This window comes from Betta splendens, chromosome 17, assembly GCF_900634795.4.
Source record: "Betta splendens chromosome 17, fBetSpl5.4, whole genome shotgun sequence".
NCBI lineage: Eukaryota > Metazoa > Chordata > Actinopteri > Anabantiformes > Osphronemidae > Betta > Betta splendens.
Genome location: NC_040897.2, coordinates 1,469,235 through 1,493,106, shown reverse-complemented (window position 1 = coordinate 1,493,106; position 23,872 = coordinate 1,469,235). Strand labels below are relative to the sequence as shown.

The following is a 23,872-nucleotide window of genomic DNA, read 5'->3' as shown; positions in this document are numbered from 1 at the left end:
TTTCTTTGACAGATTTGTTAGAATTTAAGCACCTATAGTTTCAAAGCCTATAGCTGAGTTTTCTTCAAAGCTTTATTTGCATTTTGGGATGCTAATATGATGTTGTTTTTTGGAAATTTTACATTTTGTATATTATGTGCAAATATGGTTTTGCTCTGTAGATTGGTTCTTTAAGTTATTTAGCTAATGGAAAGAACCTTTGATGCTACCATTTATATTGTCAAAGCAGACATTTTCCAATTAAAATGTTGAATACAGACATTTGTACCGAACGTCTACCACATGACATTTGTTTCAGTTGCTTAGCATCTGTCCCTGTTTTAAACGTTAGTAGATGACAAGTCATCTCCGGGGCCTGGTTGTTTACTATCTACTTAATGTCTTCATTGTTCAGCGCTTCACCACTGAACATACTGTTTTGGATTAGAAACCAATATTTTTCATGTCTGTTTTCAATTCTGCAATTATTGGCATGCTGCAGAAAATCTGCATCATGGCTTTAAAACCTTATGTAAGTATTCAGATTCTAGGCCACAAATGACTTTAAAAGTGCTATCTTAGACTCTAAATTTTGTCTAAATCTGCATTGAAATACTTAAATTAGTTAATATTGGCTTTTTATAGTGCAATAAATTGTATGGTATTTTGTTTAGTTTAATGTCATTCTGCATTATATACCTTTCCTGGGAAAGGAGCGTACTGTGGTCAATTGCAGAGTTTTTGTATATGTGGAAAATGTTGGTGGCACAATACTGCACTTCCTGCAGAGCGTTCAAATAGATTTCAAGTATTTTATTTGTTTCAAGTAGAAACAAATTGCTTTTATCCCACTCTAACCACTCTAGTGTAACCTAGTCTATTTAAATATGATTTGGAGGTGAATGTCATTCGTTCATATAATTTATACTGTACTTTGAAAATTTCAGCTGTTTTACATTTAACTTTGGATAATAAAACTTGGGTTTAATAGACACATAATTGCTTACAGTAAGAACTTAGCGTATGATCTCATAACTTAGCCACTAGCTATTCGTAAATACCCCACTGAGTGAGTTTACTGAAACAAACAAAGATCTTTAATTAGATCAATGATACAACCGTGGTTATGAATGTTACCTTGTGTCATTAGGTGGAATGGTGTTAAACCCCTCTTACTTTGGTACATTTGGACACCAAAACACCATGATCCATGAGATAGGACACATCTTTGGATTGTACCATGTCTTCAAAGGAGTAAGCGAGCGAGACTCCTGCGATGATCCATGTCAGGTAAAGTTGTTTTTATTTTACTAAGATAATTTTCTTATATAAATTGCATAAAGTTGACTCTGTTTTATATAACATCTAAAACATTCAACATACTGTAGATAGAAAATTTGGTTTGTCAAACAACTGTGTACTGTACGAGTGTGTGTGTGGAATGTATCAGGAGACTGTGCCGTCCATGGAGACAGGAGATCTGTGTGCCGACACTGCCCCAACACCCAAATCTAAGGCCTGTCATGATCCAGGAGACGTTAACGATGTCTGTGGAGTCACTAAGTACCAGGACACACCTTACTGCAATTACATGAGTTACACAGGTACAGTAGATCTGTAGTACAATAGTAGGGTGTTTTTGAATCAAAACAAATTTTTAAACCCGTAGTGAAAAAGGCTCTGTTTGGTCCTGAGCTAGCACTGAAATCAGATAAAGCCCAGCTTTGCCTGATCCTTGATGAATAATTGGATAATTTCCATTCATTACATGGCATCAGATGACAACTGCACCAACCATTTTACTCCCAACCAAGTGGCTCGAATGCACTGTTATGTTGACTTGGTCTACCAGAATTGGCAGATAAGCCGCCAACCTGTCCCCATGCCTCTGGCCCCCATCGTAGTGGACCAGAGCCAAGATTCTGTTTCCATCTTTTGGCTGCCACCTATGACGGGACCTCTTTATCAAAGGTATGCTTGCATGGATTGTTATTATTATTGCTGCCAAGTCTCCTCATTTTGAAGGTAATTCATAACCTTGACCCTAATTATCGGCAAAAAAGCAATACGTAATATGTTCACCAGTTCTTATTATTTTCATGTTTGTCTTTTTCTTTTTGTAATAGTTCTTCATTGCACCTATCTGGTATTGACTGTGGTAACTGTGAGAAAGACGGTGTTTTCCATCAGTATGCATATGCAGCTACCTCACCTCGCATCTGTGACACTTCAGGCTATTGGACACCTGAGGAGGCAGTTGGTGAGCAAAAAAGCAGCTGCGTACGTGTGTGTACTAATGCATGTGTATCTAACAGAAGGCTTAATATTTATTGTAACCTTTTGCTTGTTGAAACAATAGAATTTATTGCATTCTGTCACTATTAGAGAGTATTTACAGCAAGTTAGATTAGGTTCTTACTTCATTGCTGAAAAGCAAGTCGTGTTATTAATATTCTACATTTTATCAGCAAAAATGTGGAACTAATATGTGATGTGGCTGAAAATGGTCGTATCCTACAACTGATGGATCAACTGAGCTGCAGTGATTGGACCTAGCTGTCGTTTAGCTCCGCCCCCTCTCAGTCTGACTGTTGCTGGGGCAGGTACAGAAAAAAACAGGAAGCACTAGTTGTAGTCTGTGAGCCCACGACAATCAATCCCCTTAAATGTCTCAGGGGCCTTTGCAGAGGAATAAATGATCATGTCTCTGCATAGAAAATATGGAGGAATCATCAGTGTCCCTTCATTCCTAAATACTACCCACCATCGTTTGGGTCAACCTCCATATAAAATCAGTGAAGTTTTCCTTTAATTAGGTTATAAACCATTAGAGATGCAAACTGTTCTCTGCCAGTGATTACTGACAAAGACAAATGACTCACGTTTAAGTCTGTGTCCTTCAACTTCTCACACACGCGCGCATGCATGCACACACGCACGCACGCACACACACACACACACACACACACACACACACACACACACACACACACACACACACACACACACACACACACGTCTGTTAATTTCAGGTGCGTGCGAAGCTAATGGCTCCTGGACAAAGACAAAATAGAAAATGATTAAATGATAATTGCTTCGATCTACAGACGTCTTTCTGTCTCTGTCTTGTTTAAAGCAAGGCAAGAATAAGTCAAAGGGTCCACTCTGGTTAAAGTTTTGAGTGCTGTTCCAACATTAATCCTTCGTCATAAACAAGACACAGATTTAAAAAAGAAAATAGTATCCTGAAGTACTGTACATTCTTTATGTAAGCACATGGTCCTTGTTATTCCATGCATAATTTCAGGAAAAGCCTGGTTTCCTTTGACATGATGTGTAGGGTGAGGGAACAGAAAGGGAATAAGGAACACAAGGAAGCAAACATAAAAGCAAGGAGATAGACGAGAGAGAAACCTAAATACACAAAGAAGGAAAAAAGTGAACATACCAACATGAGAACAGACCTTTTTTTGAGGAAACTCGACCCAAATGCGTGGAAATCCTCTACTGGAATTTATGCTTTGAAAACAAGCAGTGGAGAGGAATGGGGGGATTACGTCTCCCTCTCTTTCACTGCGGGGTCATAATGATGATAAAGAGTCAATTACAGTCTTACTCCAAACAGTGGTATGCACATAGCTGAGGAGACAGCCAGTCTGCTGGCTCCGCTTTTCACTGCTGTCAGGCACCAGGTCACTTTGTCAGACAACGGAGATGGGCAATATTGTCTTCAGCGGGGAACGGAAGAGAGGAAATCATAGCAACACAAAACATAGGTTTAATGGCAAGACCCTTTGGGCAAAACACGGGTCTATGCCAGCACAGACTGTTATGAGTCAGTTTATAGGCTGAGGGAAAACACCTACAGTAACTGTTTCATGAACCTGTGCTCCTGTTGAGAGGGATTACGTTGGTTTATGTGCTGCATTTAAAGCAGGCTTTTAAAGGTTCAATGTGTTGTTCATTGTACTTTAGTTTGCAGAGTGTAGAAAGTAGTATCCCTACAAGTCGGGATGAGTAAATGTCTCTCATTAATCAATCAAAACCATGACCAAATGAATAAAGCATAGCAAACAAATATGAACGCAAATTGACTTCATTGTCCTATTGATCCTGTGTTTTTACCTGGGAAAAAGGCGTAAGGCAGTACGTGTGCGTATGTGTGCATGTCTCTCTGTGTATTGGTGCTGCAGGGATGGGGAATAATGTTTTGGAGGGTTATGAATTAATCTCTTCACATTTCCAAATATGAATTAGCAGATCTCTTTTACAGTTTGGGGTAATTTGGTGCTAAATCCCATCTCACCATCTGTCCCATGAGGTGCTTGTGGTGATGTTTCATGCATGGCTAATCAGACTGGGCATTACATGTGTAACACCTTATTACCATGCTGATTTAATGCGATTTTTTTGTTGGGACAAAGCTGATAATAGCACCAACGTAATGCAATTCCATTGTGCTAATCACTAACACTGTAACAATTAACAAGTCATTTTGCTGGTGTTATGGTGTTGCTACCGGGTGGAATGGACTAATTTTTCCCAACTGTAAAAGTCTGCTCTTGAAGAATGAGTTTGCTAATAGTTGTTAAAAGTGATACTTCGGTAGCAGTCTATACTTGCTTGAGAGCAGACAGTAGTGCATTTGGAACTACAAACTAATATTTTATGTACAATGGGTCATATATAGTCTTAATTCATTGTCTTAATATGGAATTCACAATGCATGTGTTTTTAATAAAGGACAGTGTGTTTTATATCCAATCACAACAACAGGTCCATAAAAAATGGGTGTTTTTCAGTACTGTCCAATAGTACGTGTATTTATTATGTACTCTACTTTATCTTCAGACAAATTGGCTGCAACCCGGATTATACTCTGGACCCCAGCGACATCTTCCAAATGGAATAATACACATTCATCAAAAAACACTGCAGAAAACAAAACCACAGCCTCTTCATCCACGCGTACCTTCTGCGCCTTCGATTTTCCAACAGGAGAACCCATAGTTTTAAACTGTAGTCTAGATGATGTATATATTTAAAACAACTAGACTTGTGCTGAAAGACAAAATGTATAAAATATTGCACTAACAAACACAAAAGTTAAACAAATAGCAGTAAAGTAATACAATGAAAAAAAGAACAACTGAAACTGAAAAACTACTAGCAACTGTGTAATAATTAGCTGTGAACTCTCCTCCCCTATCTGTAATACGCCCTTACATTTATGAAGTAGCATTTTATACATTTTCCCAAACAATGCATTTAAATAGCAACGAAGCCTGCAGTCTAATGGCAGCAGTTTACCACTGGGAAAGTAGCATCTCCACTGGAGCAATTAGGCATTAAAAGCTTTACACTGGATCTTAAAGCTTGTTTTTCAGTTATTTTGGAAGTCAAGGCCACGGCTGGTTAGGAAGTTTGTTCTAGTAATATCTTAATGAATGAAGTTTAGTAAATGGTCTAAGATGTGTGTTCTATGGATGTGAACACATACACATACAACATGGATTCCCTACGCTTACACGCTAACCTCAAGCATCACAACTAAATGATTAAGCCCTTATGTTCACATGCGCTAGGACGACTGACACAAACATGCACAGTAAAAGTAATTGGTGTCATTAATGCAATTGTGTTTCTCTGATTGTCCCAAACCCTAGGCCCACCTGATGTGGAGCAGCCCTGTGATCCCAGTCTCCAGGCGTGGAGTCCTGAGCTTAGCCTGTACGACACTAATGTCACGACCCCATGTCCTGAAACAGAGGGCTGCACCCTCACACTGAAATTCCTGCACCCCATTGTTCCACATGCACTCACCCTCTGGGTGACCTACATATCATCACGTAAGTGGTGTTGGTTGTCATTTTCAGGCTTAATCACTACGGAGATGATTTAATGGTTGTTATAGGCGTCTGCTGCCATATAACTAAATCATATAATGATTACTTAAACTAAAACTAACTAAATCATATAATGATTTAGTTGATTCAGCATTGTTTCATCTATGACACATCTAATGGTCCTATCTGTCTCTGCTTTCCTTTTCTAGCCAATCCTGCCATAGCCAACATAGAGCTTATAACTCATTCGGGGAAAAACATTAACCTGGGGCCGCAGCATGTTTTCTGCGATGTGCCTCTGACTTTACGCCTGGACACCCTCGACACTGCCGTCGCTGCAATAAAGCTCTGCACCTTTGATGAGAAAATGGAGATTGATGCAGCAATGTTGTCTTCGGGCCCTAGCAATGCTGTGTGTTCAGCCTGCCAACCTGTGCTCTACCGGATTCAGCGGCAGCCGCCCTTTACCGAGCCGCCCCCACTGCCACAGACCCAGCAGACATACACCGACAGGTAACAATGAACTGCTGTGACCGGACGCAGTAACTCACTGACGCTCGCTTCACTTAATTTTTGTTAGGAACACTTAGGGATGCGAGTGGGACAATTTAAAAAACATGCAACCCATGATGGGAACTGCCAGATCACCCAAACACATTAAGAGCTACATTTTCAGTTCAAAAGTTCACCTTTCTCTCAGGTGTAAATGAATATTCATATCACAGAGGCAGTACCACTTCAAACACAAACAAAGAACCCTCACACCATTAAGGCAACAGCTCAGATGATGACAGAGTAAAGCAACGATCCACGACGTGATCACAGTTATTTCATTTAGTTTTTAAAATAAGATATGCTGTATTTATATAGTGGGCGGCACGGTGGTGTGATGGGTAGCATCGTCGCCTCACAGCAAGATTCCCGGAGGCGGCCCTGGTGCCTTTCTGTGTGGAGTTTGCACATTCTCCCCGTGCTTGCGTGGGTTCTCTCCGGGTTCTCCGGCTTCCTCCCACAGTCCAAAGACGTGCATTAGGTTGATTGGCCTCTCTCCATTGCCCGTAGGTGTGAGTGTGGGTGTGAATGGTTGTCTGTCTCTGTGTTGCCCTGTGATGGACTGGCGACCGGTCCAGGGTGTACCCTGCCTCTCGCCCATAGCCAGCTGGGATAGGCTCCAGCACCCCATGACCCCGCATTAGGGAATAAGCGGCTTAGAAAATGGATGGATGGATGGATGGATGGATGGATGGATGGATGGATGGATGGATGGATGGATGGATGGATGGATTTATATAATGTTAAACCATGTTATGTTATGTTGACCATAACAACAAACCACAACGGACTCATCTGTAGGGATTTCACATACACAGTATAAAGAAAAAGCCAACAATATTCATAGAACCAGCACTGGGCGACAGGAAAAACTCCTTTGATTGATGTCAGGGCATTGATTGTGTCTAAGAAGACCCTTATGAGGTTAATAATTCTGTAACATTGTTCTGTATCACATGTCTTTAGTAGAATCCCAATGCAAATGAAAATGTCTTGAATATAGAATTAGCTTAAAGAGTGAATTTGGGCGCAAAATGTTTAGACAACACAAAAATGAATAGGAAGTGAACTGTCCAGGATGTGAGTCAACCAAAATGGGTGTGGAATAAAATAGATCCTTTTGTCTTTTTAGTGTCTGTAGTTTGTTCCAATTCAGTCATAATTATATTTGTGAGACTGGTCCAGGAGGTGATGCTATTGATAACACACCTTTTTGAATATAACATTTCTTACAACAGAGGAAGTACGCTTTAGTTTTCGTCTGTTTAATTAGTTTTTCAGTCTAAAATTAGCTGTTTTCTTTTGACTTAACATCAAATGACCCAAATGTGTAACTATCTGTATAAAAGTGTACTACAGTATCCTTGCAAGCAATTATTAATTAATCCTACACTTGCTTTACTTCTCTCTGTGTGAGTGTGCAAAGATCTGCTAATCCTCAGACATCTGTCTCTTAAAAGTGTTTAAAAGGATTTGGTTTTGTTTGAAAAACTCACAATGCAAAGTCGTCCAATGTGGAGGAAGCTGAGCTGCGACTACTGATCCAAATCTGTTTCAACAAGCATATATTCAATCAAAAGCATGCTGAAGTTTTGGGATCAGTTCAATCAGTTTGTGTTTTGTCTCATATTGTGAGGTGTCCAAATGATTACTGGAATCCAAATGTAAAACCAAAAGCCAGTTTTTTTTCAAACTTGCCAAATAACAGACTTCCCTAAAAACTACCCAAAAGCTGCCCACTTTCAGCCTTTTGCACAAACTCTACCAGGATATGGTGGGTACAGTACATCGCATGATTGCTTTTGATTAGGGAATCTTTACAAATGTTGTATCATTGTGAATTTCTGAGAGGCTTTGGCTGTTTTACAAAGTTGGGCGGATGTTAGGTGGACACAGCTTCAAGAGCAGTTTTTCAAGGAACACATCTCCTATGTTACACAAGCTGTGGCTAAGTGCAAAAAGATGTAAGAACCGATGGGAATTGAGTTATGTGTGACTGAAGAGGGCAGAAAGAGGTTGATGTGAAGAGAGGAGTGTTTGAGAGCAATGAGTTTAGGAAAGAAGGGAAAGAGAGCAACAGAGGGAGAGAAAAGATGATGAAAACGAAGAGAATCAAGGGGAATTGGATGAAATATAGATAAGCAAAGAGGTAGAAACAGACCAAGTAAATGTGAGAAGATGGATGTTTGAAGTCAAAAGTAAAAGGTGAAGGATAATGTAGGTGAGGCGAGTCAAAATGAGGGGTGAGATAAAAAGAGGGGCAGAAGCAGACGCCAGCAGAGCTAAGGTTAAGCAGAGCAGAGGTAGATTTTTTTATCCAAATGTGAGCAGCAGAGGCCATAAACACTGCTTGGATCAGGTCCGCAGCCATTTCCTCCTGCTGAAACTGCACCATGGTCAACACAGTGCTGAGGATACGTAGGACTGCTCAATTAATCAAAATTCCACATGATGCGAGGCTTAAAACTACAGATATTCAGAAACAAATGTTGTTTTACAGTCTTGATTGTTGGCACAACTTTATGCATGACAACAATTTACTTTCAGAACAAAAGCTCAGAAACTCCATGAAATTTATGGTAAATCCATGCTGTTTAGTTTGGATAAAATAAATTAGCATATTAGCATACTGGGTCAGACACAAGTTTCATTTGAAGGTGAAAATTATGCCAATGACAATTGCCAGTTAAAGGTTGCCTTCATTTTGGTGCTGGACAAAATCTGCAGCGGTGGTTTAAGTATAGTGGACTGAATTTTTTCCAGCAATTGTAGTACTGTTATAAGTAACAATAAGTGTCCTTAAATAGTAAAAGTGCAATATTTTACCTTTTTCAGTGGAATCAAAGGAACAGTGTAGATAAATGTACTGTAAATGTATTTAATATAGTCAAAAGCATGTTATTTCAAAATGCTTGAAGACTGGAGAATATAGTTTAATATTTCCACAAAAGAAAGAAATGGGTCGGGGGTGTTTTTTCCCTTCCTCTAGGCCATAATAATTAAAGTTCATGTTTATAGGGTAAAAAATAGGAGATGGATAATCAGTGATTTGTGTCTTTCCCTGTTAACCTGTGCTGAGAAAACAAAGAGGGGGCCCTTTTTATAGTCACAGCTCACTAAAAAGATCAATAGCCTCAACCCTGGAGCCAATGTACATACACACTGCCAAAAACCCAGGGTCACTGGATACAAGGTAATAGAGAGAAGCCTTGTTGAGTAAAAGCTCCACTCATGCTTTGATCCCAAGAGCCACAGTTTGCAAACCTAATTAGGATCAATGCAGATGCTGACCTGGGTGCACTGCACAGTAAATACAATCTGTCCTCTTCTCTCCAGATCTTTAAGTCAAGGAGTCAAGTACCAGTACACAATTCAGGTGGAGGCAAACGGACTCGTCAGTGAACCCTCCCCACGTCTGCTCTACACCCATGGACAGTTCTACTGTGGGGACGGCCTCATACAGGGGTCTGTGCACTTCACCGTACATTAAATTACTGATGAAGTGACTTCAGCCAATCTAGTGCTCCTCTCTTTGATTTATAGGACAGAGGAGTGTGATGACAGTAATTTATTGGATGGGGATGGCTGCTCTAAAAAGTGTCATAAGGAAATGGGCTTCAACTGTAACGGTGAGTGACTCCTATTTACCTTCTATGTATAGATGTTATTGTCGCACATCAAACCCACCAACACACTTCATTTTTCACATAATAAACCTTCAGTGTGAAGGAGCAGGCACAAAAATAGCCAGACATGGCATTCATTGCACATGCAGCCATGTTAAGGGAAAAATATTAAAGATTATTATTGTATTATTTGTTATTAGCTAAAATGTGCAAATATGTTCACTATTGATGGTCTATGTCCAGAAAAATGTGATCAAATCCTACAACACCCAGAATGCATTGCGCTCTCGAGCTGCAGTGATTACTTATTTCCTATTGGACTGATTAAAAGACTGTGGGCCGTGTTGTGTTTACACAGCGTTACTCCTCCGGTTTACAGACAAATGTTCAGACATTACTTTACATCTTTAACAAGAGGTTATATTTTAACAGTGTGTTATTTAGCAGCCTTTTATTTTGAATTAAAGCAGACAGTTGATAGAAAGCCACAGATTCTTCATTTAGACAAAACCCCCTTCTTTACTTCATCTGCTGTTAGTGGCTGGAAAGATGAGTCTCTGTGACGATACGCGGCCGGCTGATGTTATAAGGATGAAATTAATTATTTTATTAGTATTAGAGTTGCTGCCATCCACTCAAAGTGCTAATTCTGTGAGCACACGTCTACACTCCAACACAAAACACAGGCATCAGCTTGTAACTTAAAGCAAACTTCATAGCACATAGCGCTAATTCTATTTGTTTTTTCCAGTTTCTTCTTGGCATTCTGAAGCTAGTTTTCGAGTGCTTTTTGTCCACATGTAGCCCAACACTGATGCGAAACACACATATATTCTCTGTAGCAGTAGAATCGGCAACTTCATCCAAGAGAAACTGGCAGCGGTAAAATTTAGCACAGGGGTATTCAGGCTACAGAGACACGATGCAGCTCCCCTTGGCTGCTGGCTTGACTCTCAGCTGCCGGCTTTTGGCTCTCAGATGCTGGACGCCTGCTCTTGGCTGTCGGCTGCCAGGTTTTGGCAGACTGGCTCCGCCCCCTCTCAGACTGGCTCCGCCCCCTTGAGCCTGACCGTCGCTGGGGCAGGTACAAAGAAAACCAAGAAGCACTAGTTGTCGTCTGTGAGCCCACGGAAAGTTGCCAAGGCAGATAAGAATGATGTGTTTTACATCAACATTAGCTGCCCTGGCAGATTGATACAGAGGAATAAGTAACAATTTCTCTGCATAGAAATTATAGAGGAATGTGTCCCTTCATTCTTAAATACTACTTGACATGTTTTTAGTCAACCTCCATTTAAAATTGGTGAAGTATTCCTTTAATTTAGAAGACATAAAAGCTTCTGGTTTGAATTGATTCCACAAACTAATAATGTAACAATACAACGACACGGAAAACAGATGAGCTAAACTAGCTTTTGGTTTGCTAACTCATTCTTCTCAACTACTGCTCAGAAATCTGACAAACTTTGACATGAGGCTGGCAGGAAACACTAGAAAAACAATGTTAGCGGTGAAGTACACTGTTCTGTCTCAAAACACATGTTAGGACTTGTATGACCCGTTTCTTTTATTAAATTGGTTTTGGCTTTTATGAGCAACCAGTACACTCTGAATTTTAATAGAGTTTATTGATTTATCTTTTGTTGCAGCTTTAGATTGGACACTTTGTAAACAGTAATGAGCTCATAATAGCAGTTTTCAAGATTGTTGTCACTTGAGTAATTATATGAAATATTCCTTATCTAAAGTCAGTAATGTGTTTTTTTTATTATCAAATCACATCTGCAACGGTCTGCAACCAGCTCTCCCTGCTTAGATTACAAACAGCTGTAAAAGGCTTTGCATCTGACAATAGTTATCCAGAGACACCATATTTAAATGCTTTGGGGCCACCGTGTAGTTCTGACACCAGAATCACATCCCGAATAAATGGAGTTTATATATTCTTCGTCCTTTCTTGACAGTGTATTTTTTGTGTGTACCGAACAAGAAATTTTGAATTAAGCTCATCTCAACTATGGTTTCTTCATGGTAAAACACCATGATGTAACCTTTTTATATTCAAATGAAAGATTAAAAATCTTGTTGATGGTACACTACTTGAAAGACAACGCCAAAGGCATCGCTGAGCAACATACATGGGTCGTCTGTTTCTAGTGAAACTTGTCAGTTGTGTAAAATGTAAATAAAAACACAAAACAGTCAATTGCAAAAGTATTTAATGTATTTAATTACTTTGAATTTAATGCCTGCACCATCACCCAAAAAAAGTGGGGAATGCCATGCATCCATCCATACATTAAAAAGAAGAAATCTACTACTTAGCACTGTCACAGAAGGTCCTGTGTTTGATTGTGTGTGTGTGTGTGTGTGTGTGTGTGTGTGTGTGTGTGTGTGTGTGTGTGTGTGTGTGTGTGTGTGTGTGTGTGTGTGTGTGTGTGTGTGTGTGTGTGTGTGTGGTTTTCTATCTGTAGCACTATGATGATTTAGGTACCATATCTTAGTAGGTAGCAGTGTCAAATACCAAAGGACGTTCATGATTCAATTCTTAAGGCAGCACTGCATTAAAAGCTAATTTTTGCAATGATATTTCTATGTGGGCTTAGGAAAACCAGGAATACCATAGTCAGTTAACACATCAACAATATCTATAAGTTAAGTTAAGCCATAAGTTAAGAGCTTGAGCATACAAAGCTAAAGCCAAACATCAACAATACCTAGAATCACTGTTTTTTTTAGGCTCAAGCTCATCTAAGATGCACTCATCAGAAGTAGAAAAGTGAGCAGTGGAGCCATCTTTAATACTGACATTAACCACATTTTGCACATATTGCAGACTTGTCTGTCTGCATTCAAGACCTGTATCCTGGTATCCTGCTGAAAGTGTGTGGAACACTATCAAGTGCAAAAATACCAATACAGACCCCTGTTGGGCAGTTGACATCATGCCTCAAGCACGACTGGGAAAGAATTCCTCCTACAGAGCTTTGCAAGCATTTGTTAAGATGAGTCTAGGAATCAGGTGTACTCTTGTGTATGTGGTGCTCCATCGTCCATAACAGTTTGTCCAAACACTCCTGAGTAGAAGAAGAAGTCAATGTGAGCATATTTGTCAATACCATTCATCTTTTGATGTGTAGATACAATATATTAGGAAGATTTCACATTTTACTTAAAAGGATACTTCCTTTTTAGGTCTTGTATTGTCTGTACTAACATCTCGATGGTTAGTATTCACATCGGGTGTTGTGTTATAAGACCTTGTTACAAAGTAAACTTTCCATCATCTAGTCAATTTAATGGTCGGAGGGAAACAAGCAGAGACTATTGTGCCGTGACTGCATCTATTCCATCTGTTGTTTTACAATTAAATACATCATGACTAGGAAGGAAAACAATTTGGCAAAAACAGGTTGTTGCAAATTGCAACACTTAAAATTAACGATTTAGTTGATCATCTTAGTCATAGACAGAATATTTGTTTAGGTTTGTGAGCCACATTTGGTTGTGACCCAGTTAGATCCCACCACGTCCAATTGTCCAGCTCCGCTTTTGTTGTGCTTATGCAATGTATCGTTTTGCAGTTACCACACCAGTGACTTTTATAGTCATCCCATTATCCACAAGCCATGGACAAGCTGCATTTGATATGGTTGTTAATAAAGGCTGCTTTCAGGTTGTTTTTTTTATGGATTGTACATTTTTCTGTTTATTTTTAACTGCGTGATTAACTTGCAGCATGCAAGGCTTTAATGAGAAACAGATGGCAAGTCAAAGACCGTCAGTCAGTCAGGAACCTTGAATATAAACAGACTTTCACAGGTGTTAGGTATCGTCAAAGCAGGGTGAGGGTGTTGCAGGAGGTCAATATGAATAGTCCAGGATTAGTCAAAGCCAATCGTGCAACAGTGAATTTTGGACACAGCTTCATCTAACTTTCACAGTGGTCCAGATGTACTTTCTGCTCTTTTATGATTAGCTGCTGCATTACACCCTGTTGTTCAGCATGTGCTTCGTTCAAGATACTCCTGCACGCCTGCATTACTCACAGCTCGAGTACTAGAGGAAGTCCTAGAGCTTGCAGTATGTCCCAAAAGTCTTACCTCAGATAATGACAACTCTATAATAATTGCATGTACTGTGCATTATTTCCACTCAGTTCAAATGCCACGTAATTGAATCATACATGTATCTCTCTATCCTTTTTCATGCAAAATTATCTGACAGAGCCTGTTTATCTTAGAAATTCTGGCTTCTTAGAATCAGCTGTCAACAAAAACTATATGCGGTTGCATTAGATTGTTTTCACTATGGTCCTGCTTTTCGTCATGGCTGACAGATATTGAGTTACTTTGTTTGATTTTCCCTTGCTTAATGTTATTGGATGTTTGTACTTGTAACTAAGGTGATGAAAGGACCAGTTAATAAAAAAATAAATTCAAAATTTATTAGCAAGTAAAAGAAAAAGCAAAAGTGTATCTAAGTCATAGTTTTTGTCCCAGATTTGGGATGAGTTTTAATTATTGACAGTTCTTTGCTACATATAGTAATGCTGCAGCTGTTACATGATGACCAATGGCCAGTTGAAATGCCACTACCATTATTCTAACTGGCCAAGTCACATATTACAGTAGGTTCTCCTTCTGCCTATTAATGATATAAAATTATTTTCATCTTCAATAATTAAGTGGAGTCAGATTTCACTGCTTAATTTACAGTCTGTTGACAGCACAGAGAGTCAGATATGGTTGAGCTGACGTGGCTAATATCACAAGTGGCCAATGAAAATACAGAATAGATTTGCTCAGATTTGGTTCACTGACAAATAGATTTGGATGGGAGTGTAACAGTGGGGGATGAGTGTATACCCTGCCAGATTAAGAAACCAGGTTTATATTCTTTCATAAATCCTCCTCTCTCATTCTTTTTTCCATCTCCCAAGGTGAACCCAGTCAGTGTTATGTTTTCGACGGTGACGGCATCTGTGAGGAGTTCGAGCGGGTTTCCAGCGTTCAAGACTGTGGCTACTTCACGCCTTTAGGCTACATGGACCAGTGGGCATCCACGGCCACGGCTTCTCACCAGGACCCCAAACGCTGTCCTGCCCACGCTGCCACCAGAGAGCCACCTCTTAGCAAGGTATGAAATAGGAACCACAGGGCAAATGGATGGGAAAGATTCCAACCACAAACTTCCCATGAAGTCCTCAACTCTGGGCCACATTCTTTTACATATTTGCTCATATTAAATATAGAGGTTAAAATTCATTCATGCATTATTGATAAATATAAACACATGCCTGTTTTGAAAGATGGATTTTGAACCCAGTGGGTAACAGTGAATGACAGTGGATGACAGTGAATAACAGTGGATAACAGTCGATAACAGTGAATAACAGTGGATGACAGTGGATAACAGAGAATAACAGTGGATGACAGTGAATAACAGTAAATAACAGTAAATAACAGTGGATAACAGTGAATAACAGTAAATAACAGTGGATAACAGTGAATAACAGTAAATAACAGTGGATAACAGTGAATAACAGTGAATAACAGTGAATAACAGTAAATAACAGTGGGTGACAGTGAATAACAGTAAATAACAGTGGATAACAGTGAATAACAGTAAATAACAGTGGATGACAGTGAATAACAGTGGATAACAGTGGATATCAGTGAATAACAGTTGATAACAGTGGATAACAGTAAATAACAGTGGATATCAGTGAATAACAGTTGATAACAGTAAATAACAGTGGGTAACAGTGGATAATCGTGGTTAACAGTGGATAACAGTGGATGACAGTGAATAACAGTGGATAACAGTAGATAACAGTGAATAACAGTGGATAACAGTGAATAACAGTGGATGACAGTGGATAACAGTTGATAACAGTGAATAACAGTGGATAACAGTAAATAACATTGAGTAACAGTGGATAATCGTGGGTAACAGTGGATAACAGTGGATGACAGTGAATAACAGTGGATGACAGTGGATAATCGTGGGTAACAGTGAATAACTGTGGATGACAGTGAATAACAGTTGATAACAGTGAATAACAGTTGATAACAGTGAATAACAGTGGATGACAGTGAATAACAGTGGATAACAGTGAATAACAGTGGATGACAGTGAATAACAGTGGTTAACAGTGGATGACAGTGAATAACAGTGGATAACAGTGGATAACAGTGGATAACAGTAAATAACATTGAGTAACAGTGGATAATCGTGGGTAACAGTGGATAACAGTGGATGACAGTGAATAACAGTGGATAACAGTGGATAACAGTGAATAACAGTGGATAACAGTGAATAACAGTGGATCACAGTGAATACCAGTGGATAACAGTGAATAACAGTGGGTGACAGTGAATAACAGTGGATAACAGTGGATTACAGTGAATAACAGTTGATAACAGTGGATAACAGTAAATAACAGTGGGTAACAGTGGATAATCGTGGGTAACAGTGAATAACAGTGGATGACAGTGAATAACAGTTGATAACAGTGAATAACAGTTGATAACAGTGAATAACAGTGGATAACAGTGGTAAAGCAGCTGGGCACTTCTCAGGGCTTTGGTTTTGTATGTTTTGTAGACAGCAACTGTAAATACAGGATGTCTCAAAGCCTTAGCTTGACCCTTTATGGACTACTACTTCTTCTTTAAACTAGTCACAGCTCAGATGTGCCACAAAATGTCTGCAATCACATGAAGTTCAGATTTCTGATCTTTGAAAGTATGTCACAGTTTGCTTCTTTGTTTCGTAAGTGTTCAAAAAATAAAGCGTGAAACCAAGCAAAGTCTGCTTAGCCTGGCAATAACATGGTTTAAGTCAAGTTTTTTGGTGTCAGACATGGTGGTTTCAGCATCTGAGAACTGACAAACCTCCTAGAATCTCTCCTGTTGCATTGTCTGTATGAGGAAAGGTGCAATAAACAAAAGGAATGACGTGTCATTACCTGTCACACGCTTCACTACTAAAAAACTAAAAAACAATCCAATCCAATTCAGGAAAAGAAATTCAGAACAAATGATTTGGTGGGATGATAGGAATAGAACCAGCACATGTCCATGCTGATTGGTTGAATTTTTGCTCTATGATTAACATTAAGTATTGTTTTTCTACATGCAGCTCTGCAGGTACCAGCATTTGGAGGTGAATGAGAAACTGCCCACCGACGCCTGGTTCCCTTGCACGGCCCAGGCTGATTTAAGTAATGATCTGGAACATTCATTTTGGCTGAAGGTGTGTGTTTTTTCTTTCTTCAATGAATGACGATGGGTGGCCATTCGTCTTCCCCAGCTCCCAGCACTTTCCAGTCCTTATTTTCAAATGGGGATAAAGGGCCTCTTGCACAGACCTTTGTTTGCTCAAACATCCACACAGAGTTTGCATGATTCGTGCAATGTTGGTTATTATAATTACTCATTTTTGCAGATCAACTGTGATTTATGAGTTGTAATGATCTGTAGATGATTACTAGCCTTGTACTGCATTCACATTTTTATTTTTGACTGTGGGGGATCAGTTATGATCATTAGAATTTCACTAAAAGTGAAAACCAAGCATTGTCTAATTAATTTACCAGCTTTATAAAATGCTCCCATCTGCTATAGTAATGATAAAAGCCCTCTTATTCTGTACTATTTAATACACCATTTATTGTTGTAATTTGTTTGAGAACAGAAAACATTACCACCTATTATTAAAAAATAATTCTAAATAATTTTAGATACAGCACCATGCACTGAAACTGACGACAGTTAAATGATTCACAAGCATAATTGCTCAGTTTATCTTTGCAGTTGCAGTATACTCACATATTTTAGTTGTCCTGCTTTATGTACAGTGTATTTGGATCTGGCTTTCTAGTCCAGACCCATGTCTGCTTCTCATATTTAGTAGTTTTGTATTATTTAATCTTTCCACAGGACAGTTCCCACAGTCAGCTCTGCAGGTTCAGACTAAGCATAAGCTTGGTGTTGATTTGACTAATATCGTCATTGACTTTTTTTGGTTGTGATCCTTTTGGTTTGGTTGGTCTTTTACTGTCACAAGCTTCCTCCTCACACATAAAAAAAAAAAATTCACAAAATATTTTTAATCTCTCCCAAAAAACATCTCTTTCTACTTTTAGGTGCTTTTTCTGTCTCTCTCCCTATAACAATTTGTAAATGTCTTTTCAGGTGGGATTTGCCCATCCAGGAGTCGCAGCCTCTGTAATAGTGTATCTGGCGTCAGATGGGTTGTGGTCTGGGGAGCAGTGTCGGAGAACGGTCACTATCCTTTTATCTGACACTACTGGCAAAAATCACTCACTCGGTAAATTTTTTATTGAATGTATCTTATTCTTCTTAGTTAGCAAGAAGCTAAACTGGAAACCTTGTTCTCTGTCTAGGGACACACGACCTCTCGTGCCATCGGAACCCATTGGTAGTAAATATAACCCACGAACTTTCCGAGCCGTTCTTCCTAACGGCCTCAGTTGTCCTGCTCTTCTCCTCCCCCTCGGTGGCAGTGGGGGCTGTAGCTCTGAGGACCTCGTGCCACTTCAGCACCTTCGCCCTGACCGGGTGCGCATGCGAGGGTGGGCTCCCCCACAGCCAGCACTACCCAGCACACACACACACACTACCCAGTACACACGCACTACCCAATACACACACACACACACACACACACACTACCCAATACACACACACACACACTCTACCCAATACACACACTACCCAGTACACACGCACTACCCAATACACACACACACACACACACACACACTGCCCAATACACACACACACACTCTACCCAATACACACACTACCCAGTACACACGCACTACCCAATACACACACACACACACACACACACACTACCCAATACACACACACACACTCTACCCAATACACACACTACCCAGTACACACGCACTACCCCAATACACACACACACACACACACACACACACACACACACACACACACACACACACACACACACACACACACTACCCAATACACACACACACACACACTGCCCAATACACACACACACACACTCTACCCAATACACACACTACCCAGTACACACGCACTACCCAATACATACACACACACACACACAGACTACCCAATACACACACACACACTACCCAATACACACACACACACACACACTACCCAGTACACACGCACTACCCAATACACACACACACACACACTACCCAATACACACACACACACTACCCAATACACACACACACACACACACACACACACACTACCCAGTACACACGCACTACCCAATACACACACACACACACACACACTACCCAATACACACACACACACACTACCCAATATACACACACACACACACACACTACCCAGTACACACGCACTACCCAATACACACACACACTACCCAATACACACACACACACTACCCAATACACACACACACACACTACCAAATAAACACTAACAACCCAATACACACACACACACACACACACACACACACACACACACACACACACACACACACACACACACACACACACTACCCTTTACACACACACACTACCCAATACACACACACTACCCAATACACACACAAACACACACTACTCAGTACACACACACACACTACCCAGTACACACACACACACACACACACACACACTACCCAGTACACACACACACTACCCAATACACACACACTACCCAATACACACACAAACACACACTACCCAGTACACACACACACACTACCAAGTACACATACACACGCTACACAATACACACAGACACACACACAAACACAAACACACGCACGCATGAACAATAATTAAAACAATACATCTCAACACAAATGCTGGTCAAATTGATAATGAATAAGGTTTCTCTGTATAGATATATTACTCAGACTCCAGAAGTGGATGGATAGAAATACCTGTAGGTTTCTGTAGGTTCAGGCCACCTGGCTGCTGTCTGCGTTTTGTCTCGCCTGCCTCTCATCCATCCGTTTCTCTCTTATTTTGCATTCCTCTGTTTCTTTACTAGCTGTTTGCAGCTGCCGTGTCAGATGAACAACTGTGGCCCTCTAAAGATAGAACATGCCTCTGTGAGGTAGGTTCCCTCATGGAAAACAGTAGTAGCTGAGTAATTTAAAGTATAAATGTACTGTCTCCTGTGCTCTACAGATGTAAAGGAGAAGGAGAAGCATCTTCATGCTCTGTTTCCTGTCACCGTGGTTACAGCATCACTGTCCTCAGTGGCAAAGGAATGCCACCACATCAGGTTCCCTGGTTGCTATGCAATGACATTAGAATGTTAAAGTGCTCTCCATGAAAACATACTGTATCAATACAATTGGTACCAACATTTTTCTAAATTCTTGTGATTTCACCAAGAAGCCAGGGTTTTAGCAGGCAGGAAAAATGTTACAAGGTAGTGAAAATAAAAACAGATATATGACACATACAGTATCTGGAAAGAACCTTAGTCATGTAGGTGAGTTTACCTGGAAGCCGGATCATGGAAATGGAAAAGTAGTGAACGAGTATCAAGCTTATTTGCTTCCTGTGTAACAGAAATGCAGAATTGTGATTCCAGGGATCTTGGTTTCCTCACAGAGGAAGGCGGAGCTGGCGTGTTTTGGTGGCTCGTGGGATCGTGTGCTTAGCTGTCAGCCTGTAGACTGTGGCCTTCCTCATCAGTCCCACGTCTACCATGCCATATTCAGCTGCCCCTGGGGAACAGCCTTTGGCAAACAGTGCTCTTTCACCTGTCGATCCCCAGCCATACTTCAAGGTAAGTCTTAACTGGTGTCAAATAAATGTATTTTGCTAAATATTTTTTAAATACCCTTTGAAACAATCATTTATGCCAAAACGTCTGATATTTGAGTCATGACACAAACTGCTGATGGTGACAGATAAAGGAAATAAACAACAAAATCAGACAAATTACAGGAAGATACAGCACGGCCACAAGCTACTCTCAACTACTATCAAAATCTTAGTGTACAACAGTTACAGCACAGACAGTTATTGGGAAACTGATTTTACAGGGTGTGTTCTGTCAAAAGTCAGTTTAAATTTATCAGACAGCTAGGACAATAAAAGGTGTTGCATCAGATGTACAGTGAAATGCTCTTTACTAAATCATGTCCATATACTGGATCATCTGAGTGATACAAGCCTCTGATTTTGTCTTCAAAATAACCCTGTGAATCACAGCTTGTGATAAAAGCTTTTGAATGGCAAACAACTATAGCTATTAAGCTCCATCCTGTCTATTGGCCAGTAGCACTGCAGGCGATCACCCTCTTCACCAACACACACAATGTGACTTTAAGCTTCACACTCATACTGTAGCATGAGCTACACCATGTGAAAACCCTCTTCAACGCATGCACATGGAGAAAGGAAAGATTCTGTAAAGAAAATGAAAATTAGGAAAACTATGTAAGATATGAAACAATAAATGTAGCAATACTGTCAATGCTATTAGGAATGTTTTACACCAGGTGTGTTGTCCAGTGCATCAGATACCATAGAATACCATATAATAGAATACGTTTGATACCTGAATGTGGCGCGCGGTGCAATATTTTAAACTAGTCAGTCAGCAGCGGCACTGTTAAAGTTCTACAAATGTACATGTGATCCCTCTACAGGCACACAAACACTGTTTTAACCTAATGTTGTGAAATGATTCAATCACTCCTACTCATCATGACTATTCAAGATTCAAAAAACCTTATTAACCCCAGAGGGAGATTTCTTTGCACACTTATGACTGCTTTCACATGTAGAAGGGAGGATTGAAAAACCTGAAAAGTATTATCAGGACAGACATGTAATATATGTATTAAAACATACATATACATACATATGTATACACATATACCTACATTATTCTCCTCTGTACAATATTTGTGAAAACCGTGTCCATTATTATATATCTATTCTATATTTACACAATTTTCTCTACAACATTTGTGCAAACCGGTACAAGATTTATATCTATTACTGTGCAATAATTCCAGTTACCTTCTACTCACTCTACCTGAACTGTGCTGCGTTGTACTGTGTCAACACAAAGTGTCACAAAGTGTCTTTTTAGCTGTTTTTGATTATGTCGCTGTAATCCTCTGCCCTGTACTTGCTGCTGTGGGACTAGTAAAGGTTTTTTATCGTATATCTCTCTCTCACATACACATACGCTTTTAAATCAAGTTATTTATTATGCACATACATCTCCCATAGACATATATACACAATTATATGTACTATATTACACAGATACAGATCCACCCTTACAGAGGAGCAGTTGTACAGGCTGATGGCACCGGTAGGAAGGTTCTCCGCTGGCGTTCTGTGCAGCACCTAATACTGATCAGCCTCTGGCTGAAGGTGCTCCTCTGTCCAGCCACACACTGTGTAGGGGGTGGAGGTGTTGTCTAGGATGGAGAGGAGTTCGGTCCTTGCGTTCTCAATTTTCAGTTTGCACTGTGTAGCACAACAGTGACTATAAATGGCTGTTTGTTGTCAGGATGTCCATCAAACTTCATTTGCTCTATAACCACATAAAACCACCACCACACAGTCATGCACGCACAACTTATTGTGCTACTTCACTAGCACACAAGCATTAAAGCTTTACCCTAGTTTTGTATGGCCAGTTACACAATGTTGTGGATTGTTCTTGAAGTGATTATATACTGTAGAACAAGCGTGATTTCTACTGAACTTGTATTTGTGGTCAAAAAGCCAAAGTGAAGGTTCAAATATTGTGGTAGAGTCAGCAGTACAGATCCATGGAATAATCATCTAAATACAGATTGCGCAGAAATAATTCTATTTGTGGGTTTTGGTTTAGTGAAGTATGTATGAAGGCCATCATGTATCACTCAACAGTGAAATCACACTGTGTAATCCACAAGAATGTGTCCAGAACACACCAGCTGTACCAGATTTTGATAAACACCAACACATTGTTTAAATAGCTTATTAAAATGAGATGCCATGTTCAAGATTCATAGCATTTTTATAGACCCAATAAAAACTGTTATGATTCTGCACACATGCCAGTCACTCAGCGCTTCACGTGCGGCCGTACAGTCATAGAAAATATTAGCTTTGGGCAACACTGAAACGTGGTCTCGCTTTCTTCATGAAACCAAGAGCAGAACATTTTGTGGGACATAAATGATTTCTGGGGCTTTTTCAGTCTCTTTTTGTTCAGTTTAAAATTTGAATGAATCTTTAAATTGGTGGCACATCTTGCAAAAAGCTTTTTTCAAAACATAAGGCACAAATCTCTAAATGATTAGTTTTTCACTCTCTTTATGAGTTATGTTGCCCCTAATCTATTTATCTGTCACCTTTTCACAATAATATTGCAGACATATGAAGGAACATGTGTAGAAATATTTAATAAAAACAAGAACAAGCCTCAATATGCTTCACATTTTAGATTGTTTGAAGAACCCACAATAAGTTATTTTGACAGCTCATGGCTTAAGATGTTTTCTAAATCACAGTGTGTTTTGTTGAGGAGTTCATTTGTGGCATTTCTTGCCTTCTGAGTTTGCTTTAGATCTTCTTGTGCAACTACACACACACACACACATGCACACACACACACACACACACACACACACGCAAACACACACGCAAACACACACGCACACACACAAACACACACACCAAACGTGCATGCACACACGCTCACACACACACACACACACACACACGCAAACACACACGCAAACACACACGCACACACACAAACACACACACCAAACGTGCATGCACACACGCTCACACACACACACACACACACACAC

General features: G+C 39.9%; 1 protein-coding gene across 1 annotated transcript in view; it reads left to right on the top strand.

Annotated features, from left to right (window-relative positions):
* The window catches only part of pappa2 (pappalysin 2), a 51,709-nt gene that overhangs the window by 14,328 nt on the left and 13,509 nt on the right, over positions 1-23,872 (top strand). The window contains exons 6-20 of the mRNA XM_029131892.3: positions 1,130-1,269; positions 1,430-1,583; positions 1,758-1,950; positions 2,106-2,239; positions 5,646-5,828; positions 6,035-6,338; positions 9,714-9,842; positions 9,921-10,006; positions 14,946-15,142; positions 17,150-17,263; positions 18,205-18,340; positions 18,417-18,591; positions 20,080-20,145; positions 20,220-20,316; positions 20,652-20,829. Coding sequence (XP_028987725.1) covers positions 1,130-1,269; positions 1,430-1,583; positions 1,758-1,950; positions 2,106-2,239; positions 5,646-5,828; positions 6,035-6,338; positions 9,714-9,842; positions 9,921-10,006; positions 14,946-15,142; positions 17,150-17,263; positions 18,205-18,340; positions 18,417-18,591; positions 20,080-20,145; positions 20,220-20,316; positions 20,652-20,829 — 2,286 coding nt within the window. The remainder of the gene's footprint in view (positions 1-1,129; positions 1,270-1,429; positions 1,584-1,757; positions 1,951-2,105; positions 2,240-5,645; positions 5,829-6,034; positions 6,339-9,713; positions 9,843-9,920; positions 10,007-14,945; positions 15,143-17,149; positions 17,264-18,204; positions 18,341-18,416; positions 18,592-20,079; positions 20,146-20,219; positions 20,317-20,651; positions 20,830-23,872) is intronic.